This window comes from Pagrus major, chromosome 8 (genome assembly GCF_040436345.1).
Source record: "Pagrus major chromosome 8, Pma_NU_1.0".
NCBI lineage: Eukaryota > Metazoa > Chordata > Actinopteri > Spariformes > Sparidae > Pagrus > Pagrus major.
In genome coordinates this window covers 4,279,677-4,298,563 of record NC_133222.1, presented here as the reverse complement: position 1 = coordinate 4,298,563, position 18,887 = coordinate 4,279,677, and the positions used below count along the sequence as shown (strand labels likewise).

The 18,887-nt window shown below is 43.0% G+C and overlaps 1 protein-coding gene across 1 annotated transcript; it reads left to right on the top strand.

The window, feature by feature from the left end:
- The first annotated feature begins 3,417 nt into the window (after positions 1–3,417).
- On the top strand, positions 3,418–4,440 carry phlda2 (pleckstrin homology-like domain, family A, member 2). The gene is made up of 2 exons (XM_073472543.1): positions 3,418–3,967; positions 4,083–4,440. The coding sequence occupies exon 1, from the start codon at positions 3,508–3,510 to the stop codon at positions 3,922–3,924; it is 417 nt and encodes a 138-aa protein (XP_073328644.1). The 5' UTR covers positions 3,418–3,507; the 3' UTR covers positions 3,925–3,967; positions 4,083–4,440.
- The last annotated feature ends 14,447 nt before the right edge of the window (positions 4,441–18,887 follow it).

Genomic DNA, 18,887 nt, shown 5'->3' with positions numbered 1-18,887 from the left:
TTACAGATCTGGAGCGCAGCGGGAGAAACTATATTTGTTTTGTTGTTGCCACAAACATGGCTGAAAAATTGTCTCGAGGTCACGCTTACAGATGTTAGAAACGCAGTCCTGAACTGTGGTCAATGGCTCCGCAGGCTTCTTGCCTGTAACTCCACCACCATCCTTTTAAACTTCCAGGGAAGAAATTCAGGTCAAAATCACGTAATGTGAACTTGCTATGACACATTTTGAAGAAATGTCAATATGGTATGTGAGCTACGCCGTCTACTAATGTGAACGTATCAGTGGTTTGCAGAAACGTCAGCTGTTAACTGAGATTTATTGAGATTCAAGAGTGCTGTTCCTCAGTAACACGTACTAACATGAACACTACTGCTGCAATTAATCACGATCCTTGCACACACACACACACACACAAGGATAGACACAACATATTCAGTCACTCACATTTGCACACACACTCACACACACACCTGGCCGCCTTTGGCAAGCAAACTCCTCCAAAAGTAAGGCGCTCCACCTCCTGCTGAGTCACTGCCTGGGCATGTCTGTGAGGCTCCACCGCAGTCTTCCTTCAAACAAAAACCTATGTATGCACACATGTACACATCACGCACACACACATACATCACACACACGCGTGTTACCAAGCAACAAAGAGAAAAGCCCCCAAAACAAAGTGGCCGGTCGAGACAGAAGCTGTTGGACTCAGAACACACACATGTGGTTTCCTCTTCTTTGAGATAGGAGGATTAAACTTGTCGCCACATCCCGCTCCGGTGTCAGTCAGGGTTGCTCGGCAGCGCTCGGTTTGAAGTGATTCACCATGGTTACGGCCTCTGGTGCTGTCAAATGTCTGTACGATCACAGCGGCGTTCATGTCTTCTGGGTGGTTCTCTCTGAAAAGAAGTTTGAGGTCACCCAGATATTTGAGTAATTACTGGACGACTCCGGAGAACTGGTGTGTGTGTGTGTGTGTGTGTGTGTGTGTGTGTGTGTGTGGAGAGAGTCTTGTCTATGTCACTTCCTGAGGGGGGGTACTTGAAGGGGGATGTTTCCAAAAATGTCTGTAAGAGGAGACTGATAGCGAGGCGGCCTGGAGGGCCCGAAGTGGGTGCCTGATGCACGTTCACCCACTGTGCAACACAAGTGATATGATCTGAGCTGGACTCTGGGGGGTCAGGTGTGTGCGTGGGTGATGATCCCTCAGCGGGACTAGCAGGCTGCAGGGGGAAGACCACCACCTCCTCCTGCTGATTCATGAAGGCCCGGGGTGGCCAAGACCACAGAGTTTGGTTTCCGTCCCGTGCAGAGTAGCACCAGATATCAATCACTTGTGTCGTTAAAAGCAGTGAATGTCTCATCATGTGAGGAAGCAAAACATGTCATATTTTACGACTGATCTACTTCGTTATTACCACCAAATACTTTGCTGAACATGAGACATTTATGTTGAACTATTCTCTGTTAATTACTTGATCATATGCACGTTAAACACACGACGGTGATCACTTCACTTCAGAGGAAATGCAAATATTGCAACACTAAGAAGAAGGTTTGTGTGCTCAGGATGTGGTGCAAGTATCAACGCTCAAATCGAGACTTTGTATCCGTAGTATCGGTTCTTCGAAGAGCGATCCGCTCATCTAAAGTCTGCTGCCGTCGGTCTGACATGAGCGACCAGGCCCGAGCGGTGACAGAGTGACACTGTGGTCAGTTGTTAGTGAAGAGGCTCAGCGTGGGAGGATAATATCAGAGCTGGACACACCTCATTCACTGATATCAAAGGGCATCTGACTCACTCAGTGTAGCTTTCATTATGGCCTGAACAATGGCTGACCTTTCTTTTTCCCTTTCTTATTTCATCCTTTAAAACGCTCTCAGGAATCAGCTAAACTTTTGTCTTTCACTTTTTCTAAATATCTTTTAAAGTTGATTCAACTTCACATTTTTAATCCCTCATAAACACGAGTTTATCCGACTCTGAAATGATGAGTTGAATTAATTTACGACTCAAAGTTAATTCAATTTGTTCAATTCAAGTTTTTAATAAAACATAAAAACTATCCGAAGACTCGGCAGCTTTTTTTTTGTATCTTGAGGAAATGAATGATGGGAACTTATTTTTTGGCAACGTTAAGATAAGTCTTAGTTTAAGTTTCTCTTTAAAAGCCTCGTTTTTATAATAATAATAGTAATAATGAGAACAAGGTGAAGGCTTGTAGGTGTAAAGGAATACATGTAACAGGATAATGTAATCAGGATACCAACTAAAGGTAACTGTATTCTAAAATACAGAAAAAAGATGTAATTAGATTACAGGTACATTTAGTAAAACAGTGGATTGCATTTTTTTAGTGTATGAAGATGAAATCAAAGTCATTTATTACTCTCGTCTTTACTATCGAAGTAATCCAAAAGTAAGCTCAGCAAGTAACATTACATTACTGACTACATTTTTAACAGGTAATTAGTTACTGTATCCGTATACTGTATAGTTACTTTTTTAAAATAACCCTCCCAGCCGTGCAGGGAGCAGCGTTTCTCCTCTGTCTCACACTGAGAACACACAAAGACAAAAGTTCAGCCCTCCTGAGACTTCAGACTAAATAATCAAGTTTAGTTCAGTGAACTCATATTTGACGGCAGCAGGGAGACTTAAATAAATGTTTGGCTGCTCTCTGTCTCTGTGTTTTGGGCTCTGTAACTGTTTCTTTCTAAACTTTGTAACCTTTCCTTTTTTTAGCTGCTGACATGATGAATCCTCCTCTCACTGAGTGGAAACTGTGCTTGTGGGCTGTTTTGGTGAATTTTGACATCCTCAGACAGGAATAGCAGAGTTTATGTAAAAAAAAAAAAAAAAGAAGAAAAAAAAAAACCCCACTCAGATGTAGCAGGTTTAGTCTGGAGTCACCAGGGAGCTCGTTGGCGCAGTGAAGGATTATAAAGGGAATGAATTACCAGGCAGTCATGGAAAAAGTCTGGATCATAAACTTTAAGGGTGAATTCAAAAACCCATCTGAGATGAATGATGATCTTAATGGTTTACAGGAGCAGCGGGCTGATTTTTTACGCATGTGCTCGGCTCCCTCTCTCTGCGCAACATCTGGTAATTAACCATATTAGACTGAATCACTTAATGCGCAGTGGGCAAATATTTGCACTAATCTCCTCGGCAGGATGTGGATTAGTAATTAACATGCTGGCGGTGTAATTAGGTCCACGTTAGGACTTCCTCTGCCCTCTCTCCCCTCCCGCCTGCGCCGCAGCTTCCGCCCACACAGCCTTGAATTACTCCACTGGCAACTGTTGATGCATTCCCAAATCATCTGACGTCAAGTGGGAAGGGCTCGGGCCAGAGTTGACTATAAAAAGTCCTCTGCTACCTTGGTTCATTCACAACGCCACTCTGGATTACCACACAACTCGTGGAGAAGCTCCTCACTCGGGCTCCTCGGACGACGCAGCAGGGAAGCAGGGAGTTCACAAACCTGCCCGCCGGAAACAATGAAAATGTCAGCGGAGGAGATCAGCCAGGTCCTCAAGGAGGGAGAGCTGGAGAAGAGGAGCGACAACCTGCTCCAGTTCTGGAAGAGGAAGACGTGCGTCCTGACCACGGACAGCCTCAACATTTACGCGGACACGCAGAAGCGCTCCAGGGGCAAGGAGCTCAAGCTGCAGTCCATCAAGAAGGTGGACTGCGTGGAGCGCACCGGCAAGTTCGTCTACTTCACCATCGTAACCACAGACAATAAGGAGATCGATTTCCGGTGCTCTGGAGAGGAGAACTGCTGGAACGCGGTGATCACCATGGCTCTGATTGATTTCCAGAACAGAAAGGCCATCCAGGACTTTAAAACGCGGCAGGACAACGAGAGCGCGTCGCCCGGACAGCAGGAGAGGCGCATGGCGAGGGCGCCCTGAGCCGGCTGGAGGGCGCACCGGCACTTAAACCACTCCTAATATGGTGAGCGGACACACCGTGACATATAGCTGACATGATGGCAAATATGAGTAAAAAATAACGCAGTGGGAGAATCGTGAAACTAATGACGTGTTTCTTATTTAATCTCCTTTTCTAGTGTCAATGTGGACCATACAGAAATAATGCGCGGACCAAAAAGGAAGACGAGGTCATCCGGTCCGGAGATGAAGGATTGTTCGGGACTGAGCTCTCTGGGAGAGGCAGAGACACTGAGAAGCTCCACACACACAGGACTGAACCCTTGAATTGTCAAAACTATTTCAAGTTTGCTCTCCTGGGAGGGATTGTCTCCTAAAAAAAAACCCCATGATGTTAATTTATTTGTTTTCCAGAATATGTCGTGATGTTACTGGCAAACAGCTTTTTGTCTTTGTTTTTTAAATTATTTACTGTTTCAACGTGTGTTTGAGCGTGTGTATTTATTTGAATAAACAATCATGCATTTTTGACATAAAGTTAAGCTCTCCTCTGATTATTTTTTATTCCCCACTTGGTTTCGAGGGTCTGTTAGCCTGTTATGACATCATTATAGTGTCAGTCATCTTATATTTGACACTTCAGGAGCAGCATTTCTGTAGTAAATTCCTGACACGCGGCAGTAAAAAGGGAGTGGAGGACAGGAAAGTCCCTTTCCTCTCTGCTGTCAGGTGGAATGTGACTCTTTATTGTCACTGGGAGGGTTTTCGACTTGAGTCATAACTGATAAGCGGACAGATTTAGTCAGAGGCACGGGACACTTAAAAGACACGTTGGCGCCTTTGAACACACCTTTAACTGCCTGCAGGGTGTGGTAGGTTTTTATTTGAGCCTCAGATGGGATGGACATGCTGAAAAAGTTCAGATTTAAACATTTTATTCTGTTTTATCGTCTGGTGTCGCTGACTGTGAGCGTCACAGAAAGTCGACACTGGGCTTGAGTTGATGTTCGGGCTGTTTCTCTGACAGGTGGTCCTGTTGGGTTCATTCACAGCCTCCTTATCACACGCCTCTGTTCTTTACACACACAGGAAGTCCACTTTACCGCCCTGTTATCATGTTTGAATGGTTTGATGTGGCACCAAGTTACACACCTATTTGATTACTGTTGTAAACTCAGTCAGCACTGCTTTAGTCACGCTCAAGAAAACCTGAACAGGGTTCATGAAAGAGAGATTAAAAGGTTTACGTGAAACAATTATCTTTATAACATAATAGCCAGATGCTGGTTAGGCTACATTCAATATGTCAGATGTGTCATAATCTCTGACTTATTTAATGTATTTGTAGTAAATAGAAGCAATAAACCTTTAAATCATGGGGTTGGATACACAGAGAGTCTACGAAGAAGACAGAGCACTAACTTTATGAACTTTACTGACTTTATTTTTATTGCACCTTTCAAAATAAGAGTTGCGAGGTTGTCAAATGCCAAAAACAGACAAGTAAAAAAAAACAGGATATTTAAAATAAGATATAAATGTGGACTTACAGTTAAAAAACAAGTTCAAATAAGGAAAAACTATACAAACAGGAATTAATACACTATATAAACAGATCTATATAAACTATTTTAAAAGTCTATTTCTGTTTATGATCAAACTTAGAGAAATTAAACATGACTGCTCAATATTTATTACTACATTATTACTCGAGACAAAACAAGAGGTGTCTCAATATGGTGACTGACGATAACCATGATATTAAAATATTGAGATATAGATATCGTGTTGATATCACACATGAGAAAACATATGTTCGGCCTTTGTAACTCTTTCTTTGCACTTTTTTTATTTACACTTCTTTTTAACAGTTGTGGTTACAGACTCTCTCCACCTCCAAAGTTGTATTTTAATTTTAATTTATTAGACAAAACACACAGTAAACAAAGATAAAGAAAGATTTGATTGCATTTTCTCTTCAGATTCAGATCGATATCGCCATAATATCGTGAATTTGTTTCGTCCAGGATGATCATGTAGTGAAAATCTGATATCGTGACAGCTCGAAGACCAAACTCACCTTGGATCAGCGCACCTGTAAAGTTTCGTGACTGTATCAGACATAAACAAAGACAGACATGTAAACAGCCTGCAGGCTACCCAAAATTGCTTTTGTATTAGTGCCTGTGACGAAAGGTGTACGATGACACACACACAGAGATACAGTAACACCACCGAGAAGTCCCAACCTGGATGAAGAAGTTAGATGTCAGTCTGATCAGAAGCTTTTTTATTTTAAAGACTGAGCTGATCTGATTCTGACGCTGTAGTTTGATCTTCAAGCCTGTTGTCCTCTCTGACCTCCTGCACATAAATACCTCCGCTCGAGGATCTTATGGATTGGAAGTTTGTTATGTGCACAAATGCCCAAAAGGTCAGAGGTGACCGAAAGCTGAATCTCTGGGCCTGCAAGTAATGAAGTGTATAGTGGAGTCGCCGCCCCTCCTCCTCCTTTCCTGTCCCATCCCGTCCATGTGTGCAGCTTTGAAGTAGGATCGCACTACAATGGACGCATCAAAGGGTTACACTGATCTGAGGAGTATTACCGGAGCGGACGGGCCTCCTCTCTAAAAATACTGCTTCACAAATTGGCACCACTTTAATCTCACACAAACACATACACACCTTTGGGCCCCGAGCCAAGGGCCACACAGGGGATTGTGTTACCGAGTGCACACTATTCTTTTCAATGGAGGAAAGTGCTTCTTGTTTGCATCTATTATGACTCTGGGGATGATAAAATGCGTCATAATCCACATGTACGTCTGGCCACAAAGTGTAAGGTTTGTCTTCTTTACAGCAAACACACACCACCACCCAGAGAGTCACACACACACTGCGTCTACCCCTCTGATCTCAGGCTGTATAAACATCCTCTGACGCAGCACTGGCACACACTCAGGCCATACTCGCAGCCTCGGCGTCATCGCTCCATAGGCCGTCATTATGTGGACGGGGCACGGCTGTGCAACACTGAAAGCATTGTTAAGTTCTCAAGGAGAAGATAAATGCAATAAATAGAGAAGATGTGTGTGTCTGTGTGTCTGTGTGTGTGTGTGTGTGTGTGTGTGTGTGTGTGTGTGTGTGTGTGTGTGTGTGTGTGAGCAGGGCCACGACCCATATACACATCTTCGATTAATCTTCGTTTTTTAAACCGAGCAGGACAAAAATGTCAGATTTAGAGGCGTTTATTATAAACAGGAGATGCGCTGCTGACAAGCTGAGGGAGTGTGTGTGTGTGTGTGTGTGTGTGTGTGTGTGTGTGTGTGTGTAGCAACAGCTGAGCAGGGTGTTGTGAGGTGAAGGTTGGAGGCCAGAGGGAACATGTCTCACTCCCATTTCATCATTCGGAGAGAGCTCACTGCACTCCCACACAAACATCCTCAACGTCTTCAACTCCACAACATCTCAGGACATCAGTGTGAGTCCATACGCAGATATTCATCTTTTATATTGTTTGTCACGGCGGGACAAAAGACTCAGTCCATCAGAGTACTGTAATGTACACAGAGCAGGGAAAGGATTAAGGAGTGGGTTTGGGTTTAGTTTAATGGGAGTGAGTCAGAGTCGGATACAGCAACACTTCTTATTCGTATTCTAGAAAAAAATATGGAGCTTGGAAATCTCCGGACAAGAGATGAGGTTATACTCGACCACAAAAATGACAAAAAATAAAATGTATCTGGTATCTTAGTGTAACATTTGTCCTCATGATGTATATTGAGTCCATATTTGACCAGATATGGAGCATTTCAATAATACTTTTCCTTGTTAGTTACATACAAAGTACACATGGTGGGTTTTTTTTAAACTTAATCCCATTACATCTGATTGTTTTTAGACACACATAAAAAAAATACAACATTCTTGTATGGATATCTATTTTCTAACATCATGTACATATATTGAAATATCTCATTTTATGTGATGTCGTTTTGTTGTTTGTGTCAGCTCATTATTTGTTGAACCTGTCCTGGTATTATCCGTGTCATTTCATTGGCCACACGTGTTGCTGTGTTGACTTTTTTAACGATTTTAATATTATTTAGCATTTCACTCCTTGTCTGTTACATTTTCGTGTATTTGGAGGGCTTGGATCTCCTTCTTCGTCTTTTAAAAAACTTATTTGTGCTGCCAGATTTATATTCAGGTCAAAAGGCTTTAAGATTTCCATTGTATAAATAATCAGATCACCCAAAAAGTACCAAGAAATTTCTTCATGATGAGTGTACAGGGTTTGTTTTGTTTTGTCAGATGAGGAGTTCAGATGAGGAGTTTTGACCTCTCACGATTTGAAGTAAACACTCAGGAGGCCGGCAGGACGGGGAACAAAAGACAAGCTTTAATCACAAGCTGCAAGATCCAAAAAACAAGAAGTGCTAATAGTGAAACAAAAGCTAAACAAAGCACAACCAAGAGCAGAGTACAAACTAGGAACAAAAAAACAGGAACAAGGAGGAGAAACAAGATGAACACGGGAACGAACTGACAAAGACAGAATGAAGCACGAAGGCTTAAATACAAACAAAACAAATGAGGGGATGAGGAGCAGGTGGAGAAAACACAGGTGAGGGAAACGAATGGAAAAACACTGGAAGGAGGGAAAGTGCTAGAGAGGAAGATGCAGACTGGTGAAGACCACGAGGAAACAAAATGACAGAACCATGACAGACCTTATTATTTCTAAACAATCCTGGTTATCTTATCGTCCTGTTTTACACGCTGGCTCTTCTAAATGTCACATTTAAGGATAAAAGTTAAATCTTCTGCTCTAATCTCAAAGGTCCATCTACTCGCTTTTACAGATCTTTCAATCACATCTCATCTTCAGTCTTCTCGTGATCTTATTATATCACGGCTGAAAGTTACAAACTTAGATCACATGATGACACCTGAAGATTTTTATATTAACAACTCCTTGATCAGAGGTTATTCTGGATTTAAAGGATAAGGATGAAGGAGGTAAAGATCTCACCGTGGTGGAATCATCTTCCTCTGGATTGGAGAATGAAAGGATCTCGATTTCATAGCTGGGAGGTTCAGACTCTAAATATAGACAAGTTGTGATTCAGGTCGTGATGATGAGTCTGTTTTTACCTTAAATCTCACCTTGTGCGGCCTTGCAGCTCATTAAAAAGCATGTCTGGGCATTTCAGAGAGTTATAGCACTTTCAGGGAGCATAGTTTGATGACACGTTGACACCACTTCACTCCACAGCCCGACTCGTCGGTTCATTCACGTATGCGTCATCAGCGCGGCTCTCCACGCTGATTGAGGGTATCGCCCTGCTTCCTGTAAGCCACTATGATGTCGGAACTCGTGCCTTTGTTTTCACGTTAACCTGTTGTGTCATTTCCTCCCTCGCTCTTACCGTCAGAGACCAATCTGACGCAGGCGGGTCAGGACACAACACTCGTGGTTCGTGTAAATATAAACCTCCTAAAACCCAAACAGCGGGAGGCTACCAGGATATTATGCAAGGCCTTGAGAGATTGTCTGATTACTAACAACCTCCACGATCTGTGTCATGTCTCTGTGGTGAGCAGCAAACACAGCAGCCGTCTCTACAGGCCTGCAGCACTTCACTCGGTATTTTGAAAAGACATAGGAATGGCATTATCTCAGAGAGGTGCTATTCATGGGCTTGTTTTACAGGAAAACGACCTCCCTCGGTATTTCACCTTGTGACGCATGGCTCAGGTGAGCGCATACCTGAGGGCATACCTCAGCAGAGAGCGACACACACCCTGAGGCCACACCTGAGGTAACAGTCGCAAGGAATTTGCAGTAAAACAGAACTTCTTGAGAATCAAAATTGGGCTTCCAACGGGGAAAAAGATGACCGTCCAGCCCTCCACGGATCACTGCTGTTTCACATTCATCATTCCTTCATCCAAGTTAAGGTCATCCGATTCCCAGATCTGGTGTTGTGGATAAAATTGACCGATCCTCCCCCCTCCCCCCTTCATTTTTAGCCACAAAGGCGTCATTCTCCTAATCGGCTGTTGCCATGTCAACAGTGTTTGTGTTTTTCAGACATCCATTTTTGTCTGCTGAGTCACTGGGAAAGAAATCTCCAGACCCGCATCTTCAGGTCCATCGTCCCACAATCACAAACCTGTAACTTAGTGTATATTATGTCCTATACACTCAGACTCAACACGTCTTTATAAACCCTCCTGTCGCAGATTACGACAACAAAATAATCAGCAGAGGGTCTGACTCGTCATTTTATGTTTGTGGGACATTCCCCTGATGTAACCCAATCGCTCTCTGCATCCAGACCACTTCCGCTGCTCCGAGAAAAAAAACCTACAACAACAAGAAACTCAACACATGTCAGAGTAAGGCGATATTTTCCCAAATATAGCTGGAGTCTCTGTCTTTGTAGGCCTGTTTTCAGTGAGAATCTTACGAATGTGGCACCTCTCATATGTAAGACATGCGTCTGTATTGGATATACGCAACCACACACACACACACACATGCTGTATATATACACACACAAAGTGTCGGCAGGGGCTGCACTGCTGAGTGGGATCATGTTGCTTAAGACCCAGCTGTCCGGAGAGAAGCCTCAGACAGAGAGAGGAGACGCTGTCAGGAATGTCTACAAGGCAGCGAGGGGGCGGACGGCCGAGGACGAGGGAGCTCCACGTGCACTCTGTGGCCTGAGTGGGCGGCAAAGATCAGTATCAGATCCAGACGTGAGAGGTTAGACTTGGACTTAGACTGACCTACCTTCCCCTACCATGTATTCACACTAACGGACCGGATCACTGTGATGTCGCGCCAACAACAGTCACCTCCGGGTAGACGAGTGGCGGTTGACGTTTCTGCTTCTGCTTTTTAAAGAGGTCATATTATGCTAATTTTCAGGTTCATACTTTTATTTGGGGGTCCTAGTAGAATAGATTTACACACTTTAATTTTCAAAAAACACATTATTTTTCTCATACGGGGCATTGCTGCAGAACCCCTTTACACACTGTGTCTTAGCTACAGAGTGAGACATCTCGCCTCTGTTCAATCTTTGGTGAGAGTTGCACATGCGCATTACTTAACGGGCAGGATGTAGCCAATCAGAGGCAGAGTAGGGCGGGTCATGCCGAGCGAGGTAGTGTGATCTAAAATAACTCCGCTACAGCAGTAGCAGCTGTATGTCTGCTGAGTTACGGAAACGTACAATTAAATTACACGTAAGCAGTTTTCACAAGAGTCTGTCTTATCAGCTGTTTAAAGTTGCATAATGTTCACACGTGCGAATATTTGCTAATTATCACTAAGAACAAAGTACAGCTGAGGCTGATGGGAAAAGAGCAAAATGTTGGACAAATGACATTTTCTAAAGGTCGATGAAATGTCAGGGGATCACTGAAGTTATTGCAACTCATCCTGAAGGTGGAAATGAACATCTGTGTCAAATTTAAAAGCAATTGCTCAAAATCACAAAATGCCACCCTCCCTCACGGTGAAAAAATAAAAGGTCAGGTTCACCAAAGTCAGGAGGATTCGTCACCTGGGAAGACGACTGTCTCACAAAACACGTGTGCCGATCCATTTGGAGGTATTTTACATATTCAGATATTTTTTCAAAGCTGTGAACTCAACATAAGAATTCTTAGAAACTCAGTCATGGTTTCAGTTTTTGGTTGAGTTATTTTCTGTTTTATTTTCTCTCCTCGTGTGTCACTTTCCACTTCCTCCCTTTGTCTGTTTTCCTGCCCTTTTTCTTTGTACACCTGTGTCTCATTAGTTAATCACCACCTGTATACTGAGCCAGTGTTTTCCCCTCAGTCTCTGTTTGTTTGTTTGGTTCGTGTGTTTCCTCGTCCTGTCGACATATCGTGTTCTCCTGCATTTGCTTCCTGAGTCCTTGTGGTTTGTTCTTTGTTTTGTGTTTTTGGCTCTTGGATTACTCCTGTTTTTGTTGTCTGCCTTTTCCCCTTTGTGTTAAAAAGAAACAATACTGGATGAGTAAGACAGAAACTGCGTGAGAGGTAATTGATTACATTTCGGTGAAACCAAATCCTTCAACTTGTGTGTAACAGAGAGATGCGGATCACAGCAGGACGATGATAAGACTGTGAGCGGTGGAGCAGAGCAGCTGGGGTTCATGAGTCTGATCACAACTGGGCTCCTGAGGGGGGGGTTTGGTTACCAGCACCTGCCTGAGTGGGTGTGTGAAGAGATGACCAAGAACAGATTACAATAACATTACATTTCCCAGCCTGGAAGTCTAATGTTAGACATCACACAGAACGACAAATCCTTGCCTTTTTTTTTTAATAGAAGTAAATGTCTGTTTTGACCATCTCTGCAGACAGTGTGTGTGGAGAGTCAGTGATGCATGGTGATACAATGTCTGGAGAAAAGATGAACCCATAATGGATGAGATTTTTGATTAATCCTCCAGATTCTTTGTTCATTATGCATAAATAGCAGCTGATATAATCATGAGTGCCTAGTTTGAGAAATCAAATGAGAACAAAGCAAAAAGCCTCAAAACTCAGCTGTAAATCTGAGGGCAAAGTGCGGGTTAGACTATGTCATGATATGTCATGATGCGTCTTCAAAGTGCAACTTAATAACTGCACGGCGCCTGATTGTCTGTCACATGATTCACCGACAGTTACATCAGACTGTTGCCGCAACCAAATAAGGCTCCAACATGATCGACGCTACCTGACATGAAACTGAAGGTGAAATAAATGGCTGTAATAACCTGTAATGATGACCCCGGGTCCAGAGCTGCTATCAGGGCGGGAGGAAATGAGTTCACTGCAGATATTGCGCAAGAGGATGGCAAGGGAAAAAGAAAGATAAAGATAAATGAGCGCATAAAGGGAGGGAGGAAAAAATTCCAGCACGGAGAAGATTACGAGTCAGAGAAAAAAAAAAAAATGGATGCAGGAATTCCCCCGGTGCCGCACCAAAGCCAACAACACATCAGCCAGGATCTAATCAACGGGTAACTCAGCAGGGATACTGCACCCTGCACAAACAGCCGGCTAAATGATTTTCAATCTATCTTTGACTCTGTGTTTATTCTTAGGAAATGTCGTGACATGAGCAAAGAAATGGAACATAATGAAGAATGACGAACCTTTATGAGAAGAGCGTTTTACGATCTGTTCATCGGAAGCTTATCTGTGTTTTTTTAACCATAATGAGTTGAAGAAAGATGTTTATAAGTTAATTATGATCCTAGTTCCTCATAGTCATGTGCTGACAGACCATGTGGTGATGTAGAGGGGGATTTAGGCCAAGCCAGAGACCACTGTTCACGACTGTGTTTCAACATTTCCTTGATGTTTTTCTTAAACCTAACCAGAACATAAACACAGCGTTTTCACAACATTAAATTGAATATGCAACCTTAAAAAACACCCAAAGAAAGTTTGAATATGTCCGTGGTTTTCAGAATTGTACACTGGCAACATTTATTTTGCCGTTTGGGTTGGTTTAGGTTCTGGTTTTGGTATTTTGTGTACAAAACAGTCGGCGTTGGAGGTTCAGGAAATCACTGTTTGCTTTTTGAAGAAACCACAAACTCTAATTACTTCATCGTTAATCAGTTTCATCCGTCTCCAAAGGATATTTTGTCAATATTCCATAATTACATGTTATTACTTTAACAAAAGAAGAGTGAGAGAGAGACGTATCTGTTATTTACCTTTGTTCAGAGAGTCCTGTGGAGAGAGTACAGTTATTTGATATCTTTAGTTGCTACTTAATTTGCAGATTTAACACTGAATCAAAGGCAAAGTAGCCTCTTTTTTTGATTAATTTATTTAATTGGCTGTAAATTGCAAAGAAAACAAAAAACAAAACGTCGATTCCAATAATCAGAAAATATAAATCGGCCCGGCTGATAATCAGTCAACACGTAGTATAACTGTACACACATGTTATAATTTACTTGTCCTTCTGATACTTCAGCACATTTAAAGACTCAATAACTATCCATATAAGTGATAATATTTTTACTTTTTATTTTCTTCTACTTTTGGGCAACACTGTGAGAGAAACATTTGGAAAACGTTATATTTTACTGGACATTTAGTGTTGAGTGTACAACTGGGAGATTAAGGGGCTGTTTTGTCTGAAAATGTCTCTTTCAGTGTAATGAGGCCACAAGGAGCAGGCCGGGGGAAGCTGGAAAGTCCCTTTATAAGACTACAGATTCTCACACAATGCATTCCTGTTAGTCCCAGGTCCTATGTATTGTTTCGCTGCCTGGCTCCGGCTCCCTGATCACTTCAGCAGTGTGGTATTGACCCAGCAACAAATGTCTCCATCAATCATAGCAGGACGCAGCAGGGGCGTATTGTTCAAAGGGTGTTTAAACACTGATGATCGGGGTGTAGGTTTGTGTTTCCGAGTCTGCATACCTTTAACTGAGGTGAGGTGATCTCTCAGCAGCCGCACCAGGAACTGGACGCCCGCGTGGGTGGATATGTTGATCTGGTGGACAGATGGATGGATGGATGGAGGGCAGGAGGGTGGAAACAAAGGAAACACCAGGTTTCACATGTGCTTCTCTTATTTCTTTTTCTTCTTATTACAGGACAACTTAGATTTATTACAGCCTGGGTATTATTACTTTCACAGCTCTGATCATCAGTTATCAGTTCTGATAATACTGCATTCAGCAAAATAAATGCTGAGATCTCAAAGCATGGCTACACGGCTGAAAAGAAGCTCCACCATGGCAAAGTAAACCATAGTTTTTGTTTAATACAGGTTTTAAAAAAACACTATGTAGACAGTTGTAGCATTAGCTAGCTACTAGCTGGCCTATATAAAATTAGGGCAACTAGCAGTCCTATAAGTAATACTGCGATAGCAATGGCTAGAGCTCCATTAGCATTAATTTAGAGTCATGTTTCAGGCCAACTTACAAATGTATTTCAATAACTCCTCCTGTATTTTATGTGTTTTTGTTTGTATTTTGTCGCCATCAACTCCTTATACATAGATAAGAAGACATAGAAATTAAGCTTTTTAGCAGCTAATGTGCGGCCTCCTTCACATGAGGGGAGAGCGGGGTAAGATGATCAGTTTACTGCAAAGTAAAAGTGTTTTTGTTTCTAATAATGGTTGCTATTTATACCTCAGGCTGGTGTGTACCCATGGAAATTATCTAATTATGATGGTTTCAGAACAATGACCAATCAAAAAAGAAAAAGAAGTCCTGTGGCACAACCCAAGGTCGGGGTAAAATGAGTCCTCTAGGGGTGAACAGCGACTGTTAAATACTGATATAACGATAAGTAGAGTAATTCAGTGAGTTGTAGTTATGAGTTGGTACAGTAGGGTGCTAGCTGCTGATTATCAGTTAACATGAAGCACATCAACACTAATAAAGCTTTAATTTGAGCTAAACTGCTGCTCATCCATTGATAATTCCAGTACAGTCCACATAAAGTGTTTTTTATCTTTGCTTCGTGGTTTAGTTGAATAGTTAAACGTCTTTAATAGACTGTAGGGCCTTCTCACAGAAGCCAGGAGAGGCACAGGTGGAACTAATTACCTTAATGACTCATCGTGTTTAACAGGGCCTCGCCAACATATCTGTCATTAAATACACCTGTTCTTTTCACATGCTGCGACAGGTCAAAATGTCTGCTGCGAAAACTTTTGTCACACATTTGAAAATCTGAGCAGAACATAACTCAGCAACACTCCGACCTCGTCAAACCCCGCTGCTGCCCGAAGCTGAATTTATGTGACACTAAAGTAGCTGCTCCATAAATCCCCCATAGAAGACGGACATGGGAAGACTGAAGCCCGAAATAAGAGGAAATCCTGTTTGTCATGGCTCAAGGGTCTTTCCCAAAGGAGCAGGGAGACTCACAATGGTCCTCTCTGTCCACACGCTGCCCCTGCGACTGAGCACAGTGGCAAACCTTTTGCCAAATAGGCTACGGTTGTGTTGGAGGTCAGCGTGAATCAAATTAGACAGCACGCTTAAAATGCAGCACGAGCGCACTCCAGCAATGTAAACACGGCATTCACACAGACCTGTTACATCTGTCGGCACCTCATCAGCAACAGCTTCCTTAATCTTTCTCATCCTTACTAACATCACACAGTCCTGTCATTTATTATATGCCAAGAGGAACACAACTTACATCTTGAGCTGTGGTTATTGAAGCTTTTAATTTAGCAAACTGTTGACTTCTTCTTTAAAACTCTGCTTTAGTTTTGATTTTGGACGAGAGGTTTGAAAGCCCTGCACTGCACAGCAGCCTCACCGACTCCACTTGTTTTCTCCACCCTGCCTCGTGATTAACGCTGAATCAGCCCGAGCGCAGACTGTGAGGCGGGAGTTTCACATTACACTTCATGCTCATTTATAAATGCAATGTGTTCAAGCTTTTTTGAAACATTTTCCCATGAATGCAGAGGAACGTTTGGTGAAGCAGAACATATTTTAAAAATCTAATTTTGCTCTTTGTGCTCCAGACAGGAAAGACCGAGTGATGTCACCTCCTACGGATGTCATCTCTAATGAGCACGCTCGTACACAGACACCCAGCAGTATGTTAAAAACATACACTTCTCCCCGACCCGATTGCTAAAACATGGGGCGCAGATGTCTGGATTCGTCCCCCCACGAGATATGTCGCAGATGTGTGTTCACACCAGTCAAAGGTGGGGGTATGACCAGTGTGAGGCTGTGGGAACGGGAGTTTGAGGTGTAGGTTTACACAACCCCCCCCAAGGAAACATGAAGAAACAGCTCCAGCAGATCTGGAGGCACAGATTAGGATGTCAGGTTTATACATGAAAAGTTAAAAGATTACATATGAAAACTGAGATCTGGGTCTGGTAAAACTCGTTCCACATGTTGATAAAACCTGAGAAATATTAGATGAGTTGGTGCATTAGCTGCATGCATGCACACTGACGTACAGTACAACATCTACACACACAGAGGAGTCTTTCACAGCGGTTCGATCCACACAATCCCTGTTACACTGAAACAGAATCTCTTTTCTTCACGATCAGTGAGTGTGTGTGTGTGTCAGTGTCAGCTAACTGTGCCAGAGGACAAGGGGCAGGGGCGGTGGCTGGGGCAGGGGCGAGGATGGAGATGTTTGGGGGGTGTAGAGGACATGGAGGGTGGGTGGATTGTTGGGTAATGAGTCACTGGAGCCTCCTTCAAAGTCTGCTCTCCAACCCCAACACCCGAGCAGGGAGGTCCGCTGGAATCTGGGCCTATGGATGGAAGAGCTGAGTGGGCAGGCCACATGCACTCATGCACACACACTCTCACACACACACACACACTTCTTGTCTTTCTAACTAGGGTCAGGATCTCGTCGCAGAGGATGTGGCCCCTGCAACAAAGACCTCTACTGTAGAATATCTGCAGGGTGCATAGACAGTGTGTACTGTGTCTGTACTTTGTGTAAGTGCAACGCAATTTATTATCTTTCCATAGCGAGCTGCTTTCCACGCCGTGAAGCTGTGGCTTGTATGTCCGAGCGTGGGGCCGAACACAGTTTCAGTTTTGTGTGGACTCATTCTGAACCTAAAGGATTCAAAATGAAACTATCTACTTGCCCTCGAGCAGATAGAACGTTTGGGGATATTTTTTTTTGTCCATGAAACATTACTGGAGCTTCACAGCAAAATAAGTAGATATGGACATGCTTTAAAATGTAAAAAAATAAATAATAAGATAAAATGGCTCCATACATCACGTCTCAAGAAGCCCAGAGATCCTAAATTAAATAAAGCTGAAATTTTCACTGTAGCTGCAAAGCTAAAAGTGTTAGCATGCACCCTGTCTGTGTGGGTACGTGGGTGAGTGGGTGCTCAGCCACATGTCAAGGGTTGTAAATAAAGTCTTTTCAGATCAGTTTGGGATCTCAGGAGACTTGGATTACGCTGTACGAGCTGTACGGAGCCATTTCATCTTTATTTCAGTTGTTTTGTTACTTTTAAAACAAAGTTCCCGTCTTCTTCAGCTGTTCAGGAGAATGCTGTTGTTTTGTGGGACTTTCCATCAGTATGTGGGTGAAGAGCTAATGACTGAATATTCATTCCTGGCTCAACTTATCCTTTAACGATCCTTTAACTCATCTTTACCAAAAGATGCAAGGGCAGGAGTGTTTCCTGGACGTCTGGACTTTGTTAGACGTGCTCTTTTAGACATAAAAATCACAGTAAGACAGTTTGTTTTTAGGTCTTACACGACCATGAAAGTATTTTAATTGTTCAGGAAGAGAGCGCCTCTGAGTTTTCATGTGGTTTTTAAGATATTCGGTGTTTCGCGGTCTGTGACTTCCTTGTTTTAATGTCTCTTCCTCTGGTTTTCATGCTGTCGTGTGACGTCCTTCGACCCGGAGACGAGCTTGTGTTTGTTTGAATAACACAACAACAACCTGCTGGCAACAGACTCTCTTGTGTCACATAACTGTGTCAACTCACAGCTAATGTTGCTGCTGGTAGCAAGTATAGGAAGCAAGTGCGTATAGGATTTCAAACACACACACACACACATTCAGCATACACACCAGCTGTGACCTCATGTCACGGCTTTCACTCTCCGGTTTATTAGATCACGAGCAACTGTTTGACCGACGGACGGAGAAGAGAAGAGAAGAGACGAAGGCGGCAGTTCGAACAATCACTCCTCCCTGAGTTTCAGTAACTGACCGATGCTGAAAGGACGAAACAATGAGACGCAGACAGGAAGCAGGAAGCTGAGATCAGCCAGCAGCAGCTTTAACACGTGTAAACAAGACACACAGAGGAACACGATCAAACAGGCTCGAGCACAAACACAACCCCGGCACTGCACTCCATACATAGATGCCACGACTATATTTAGACACCATACATCCTCATGCGACCGCAGGATTGCCCGCATTGCTCTAAAGGTCAAAGGTCACTCCTCCGGTGACAC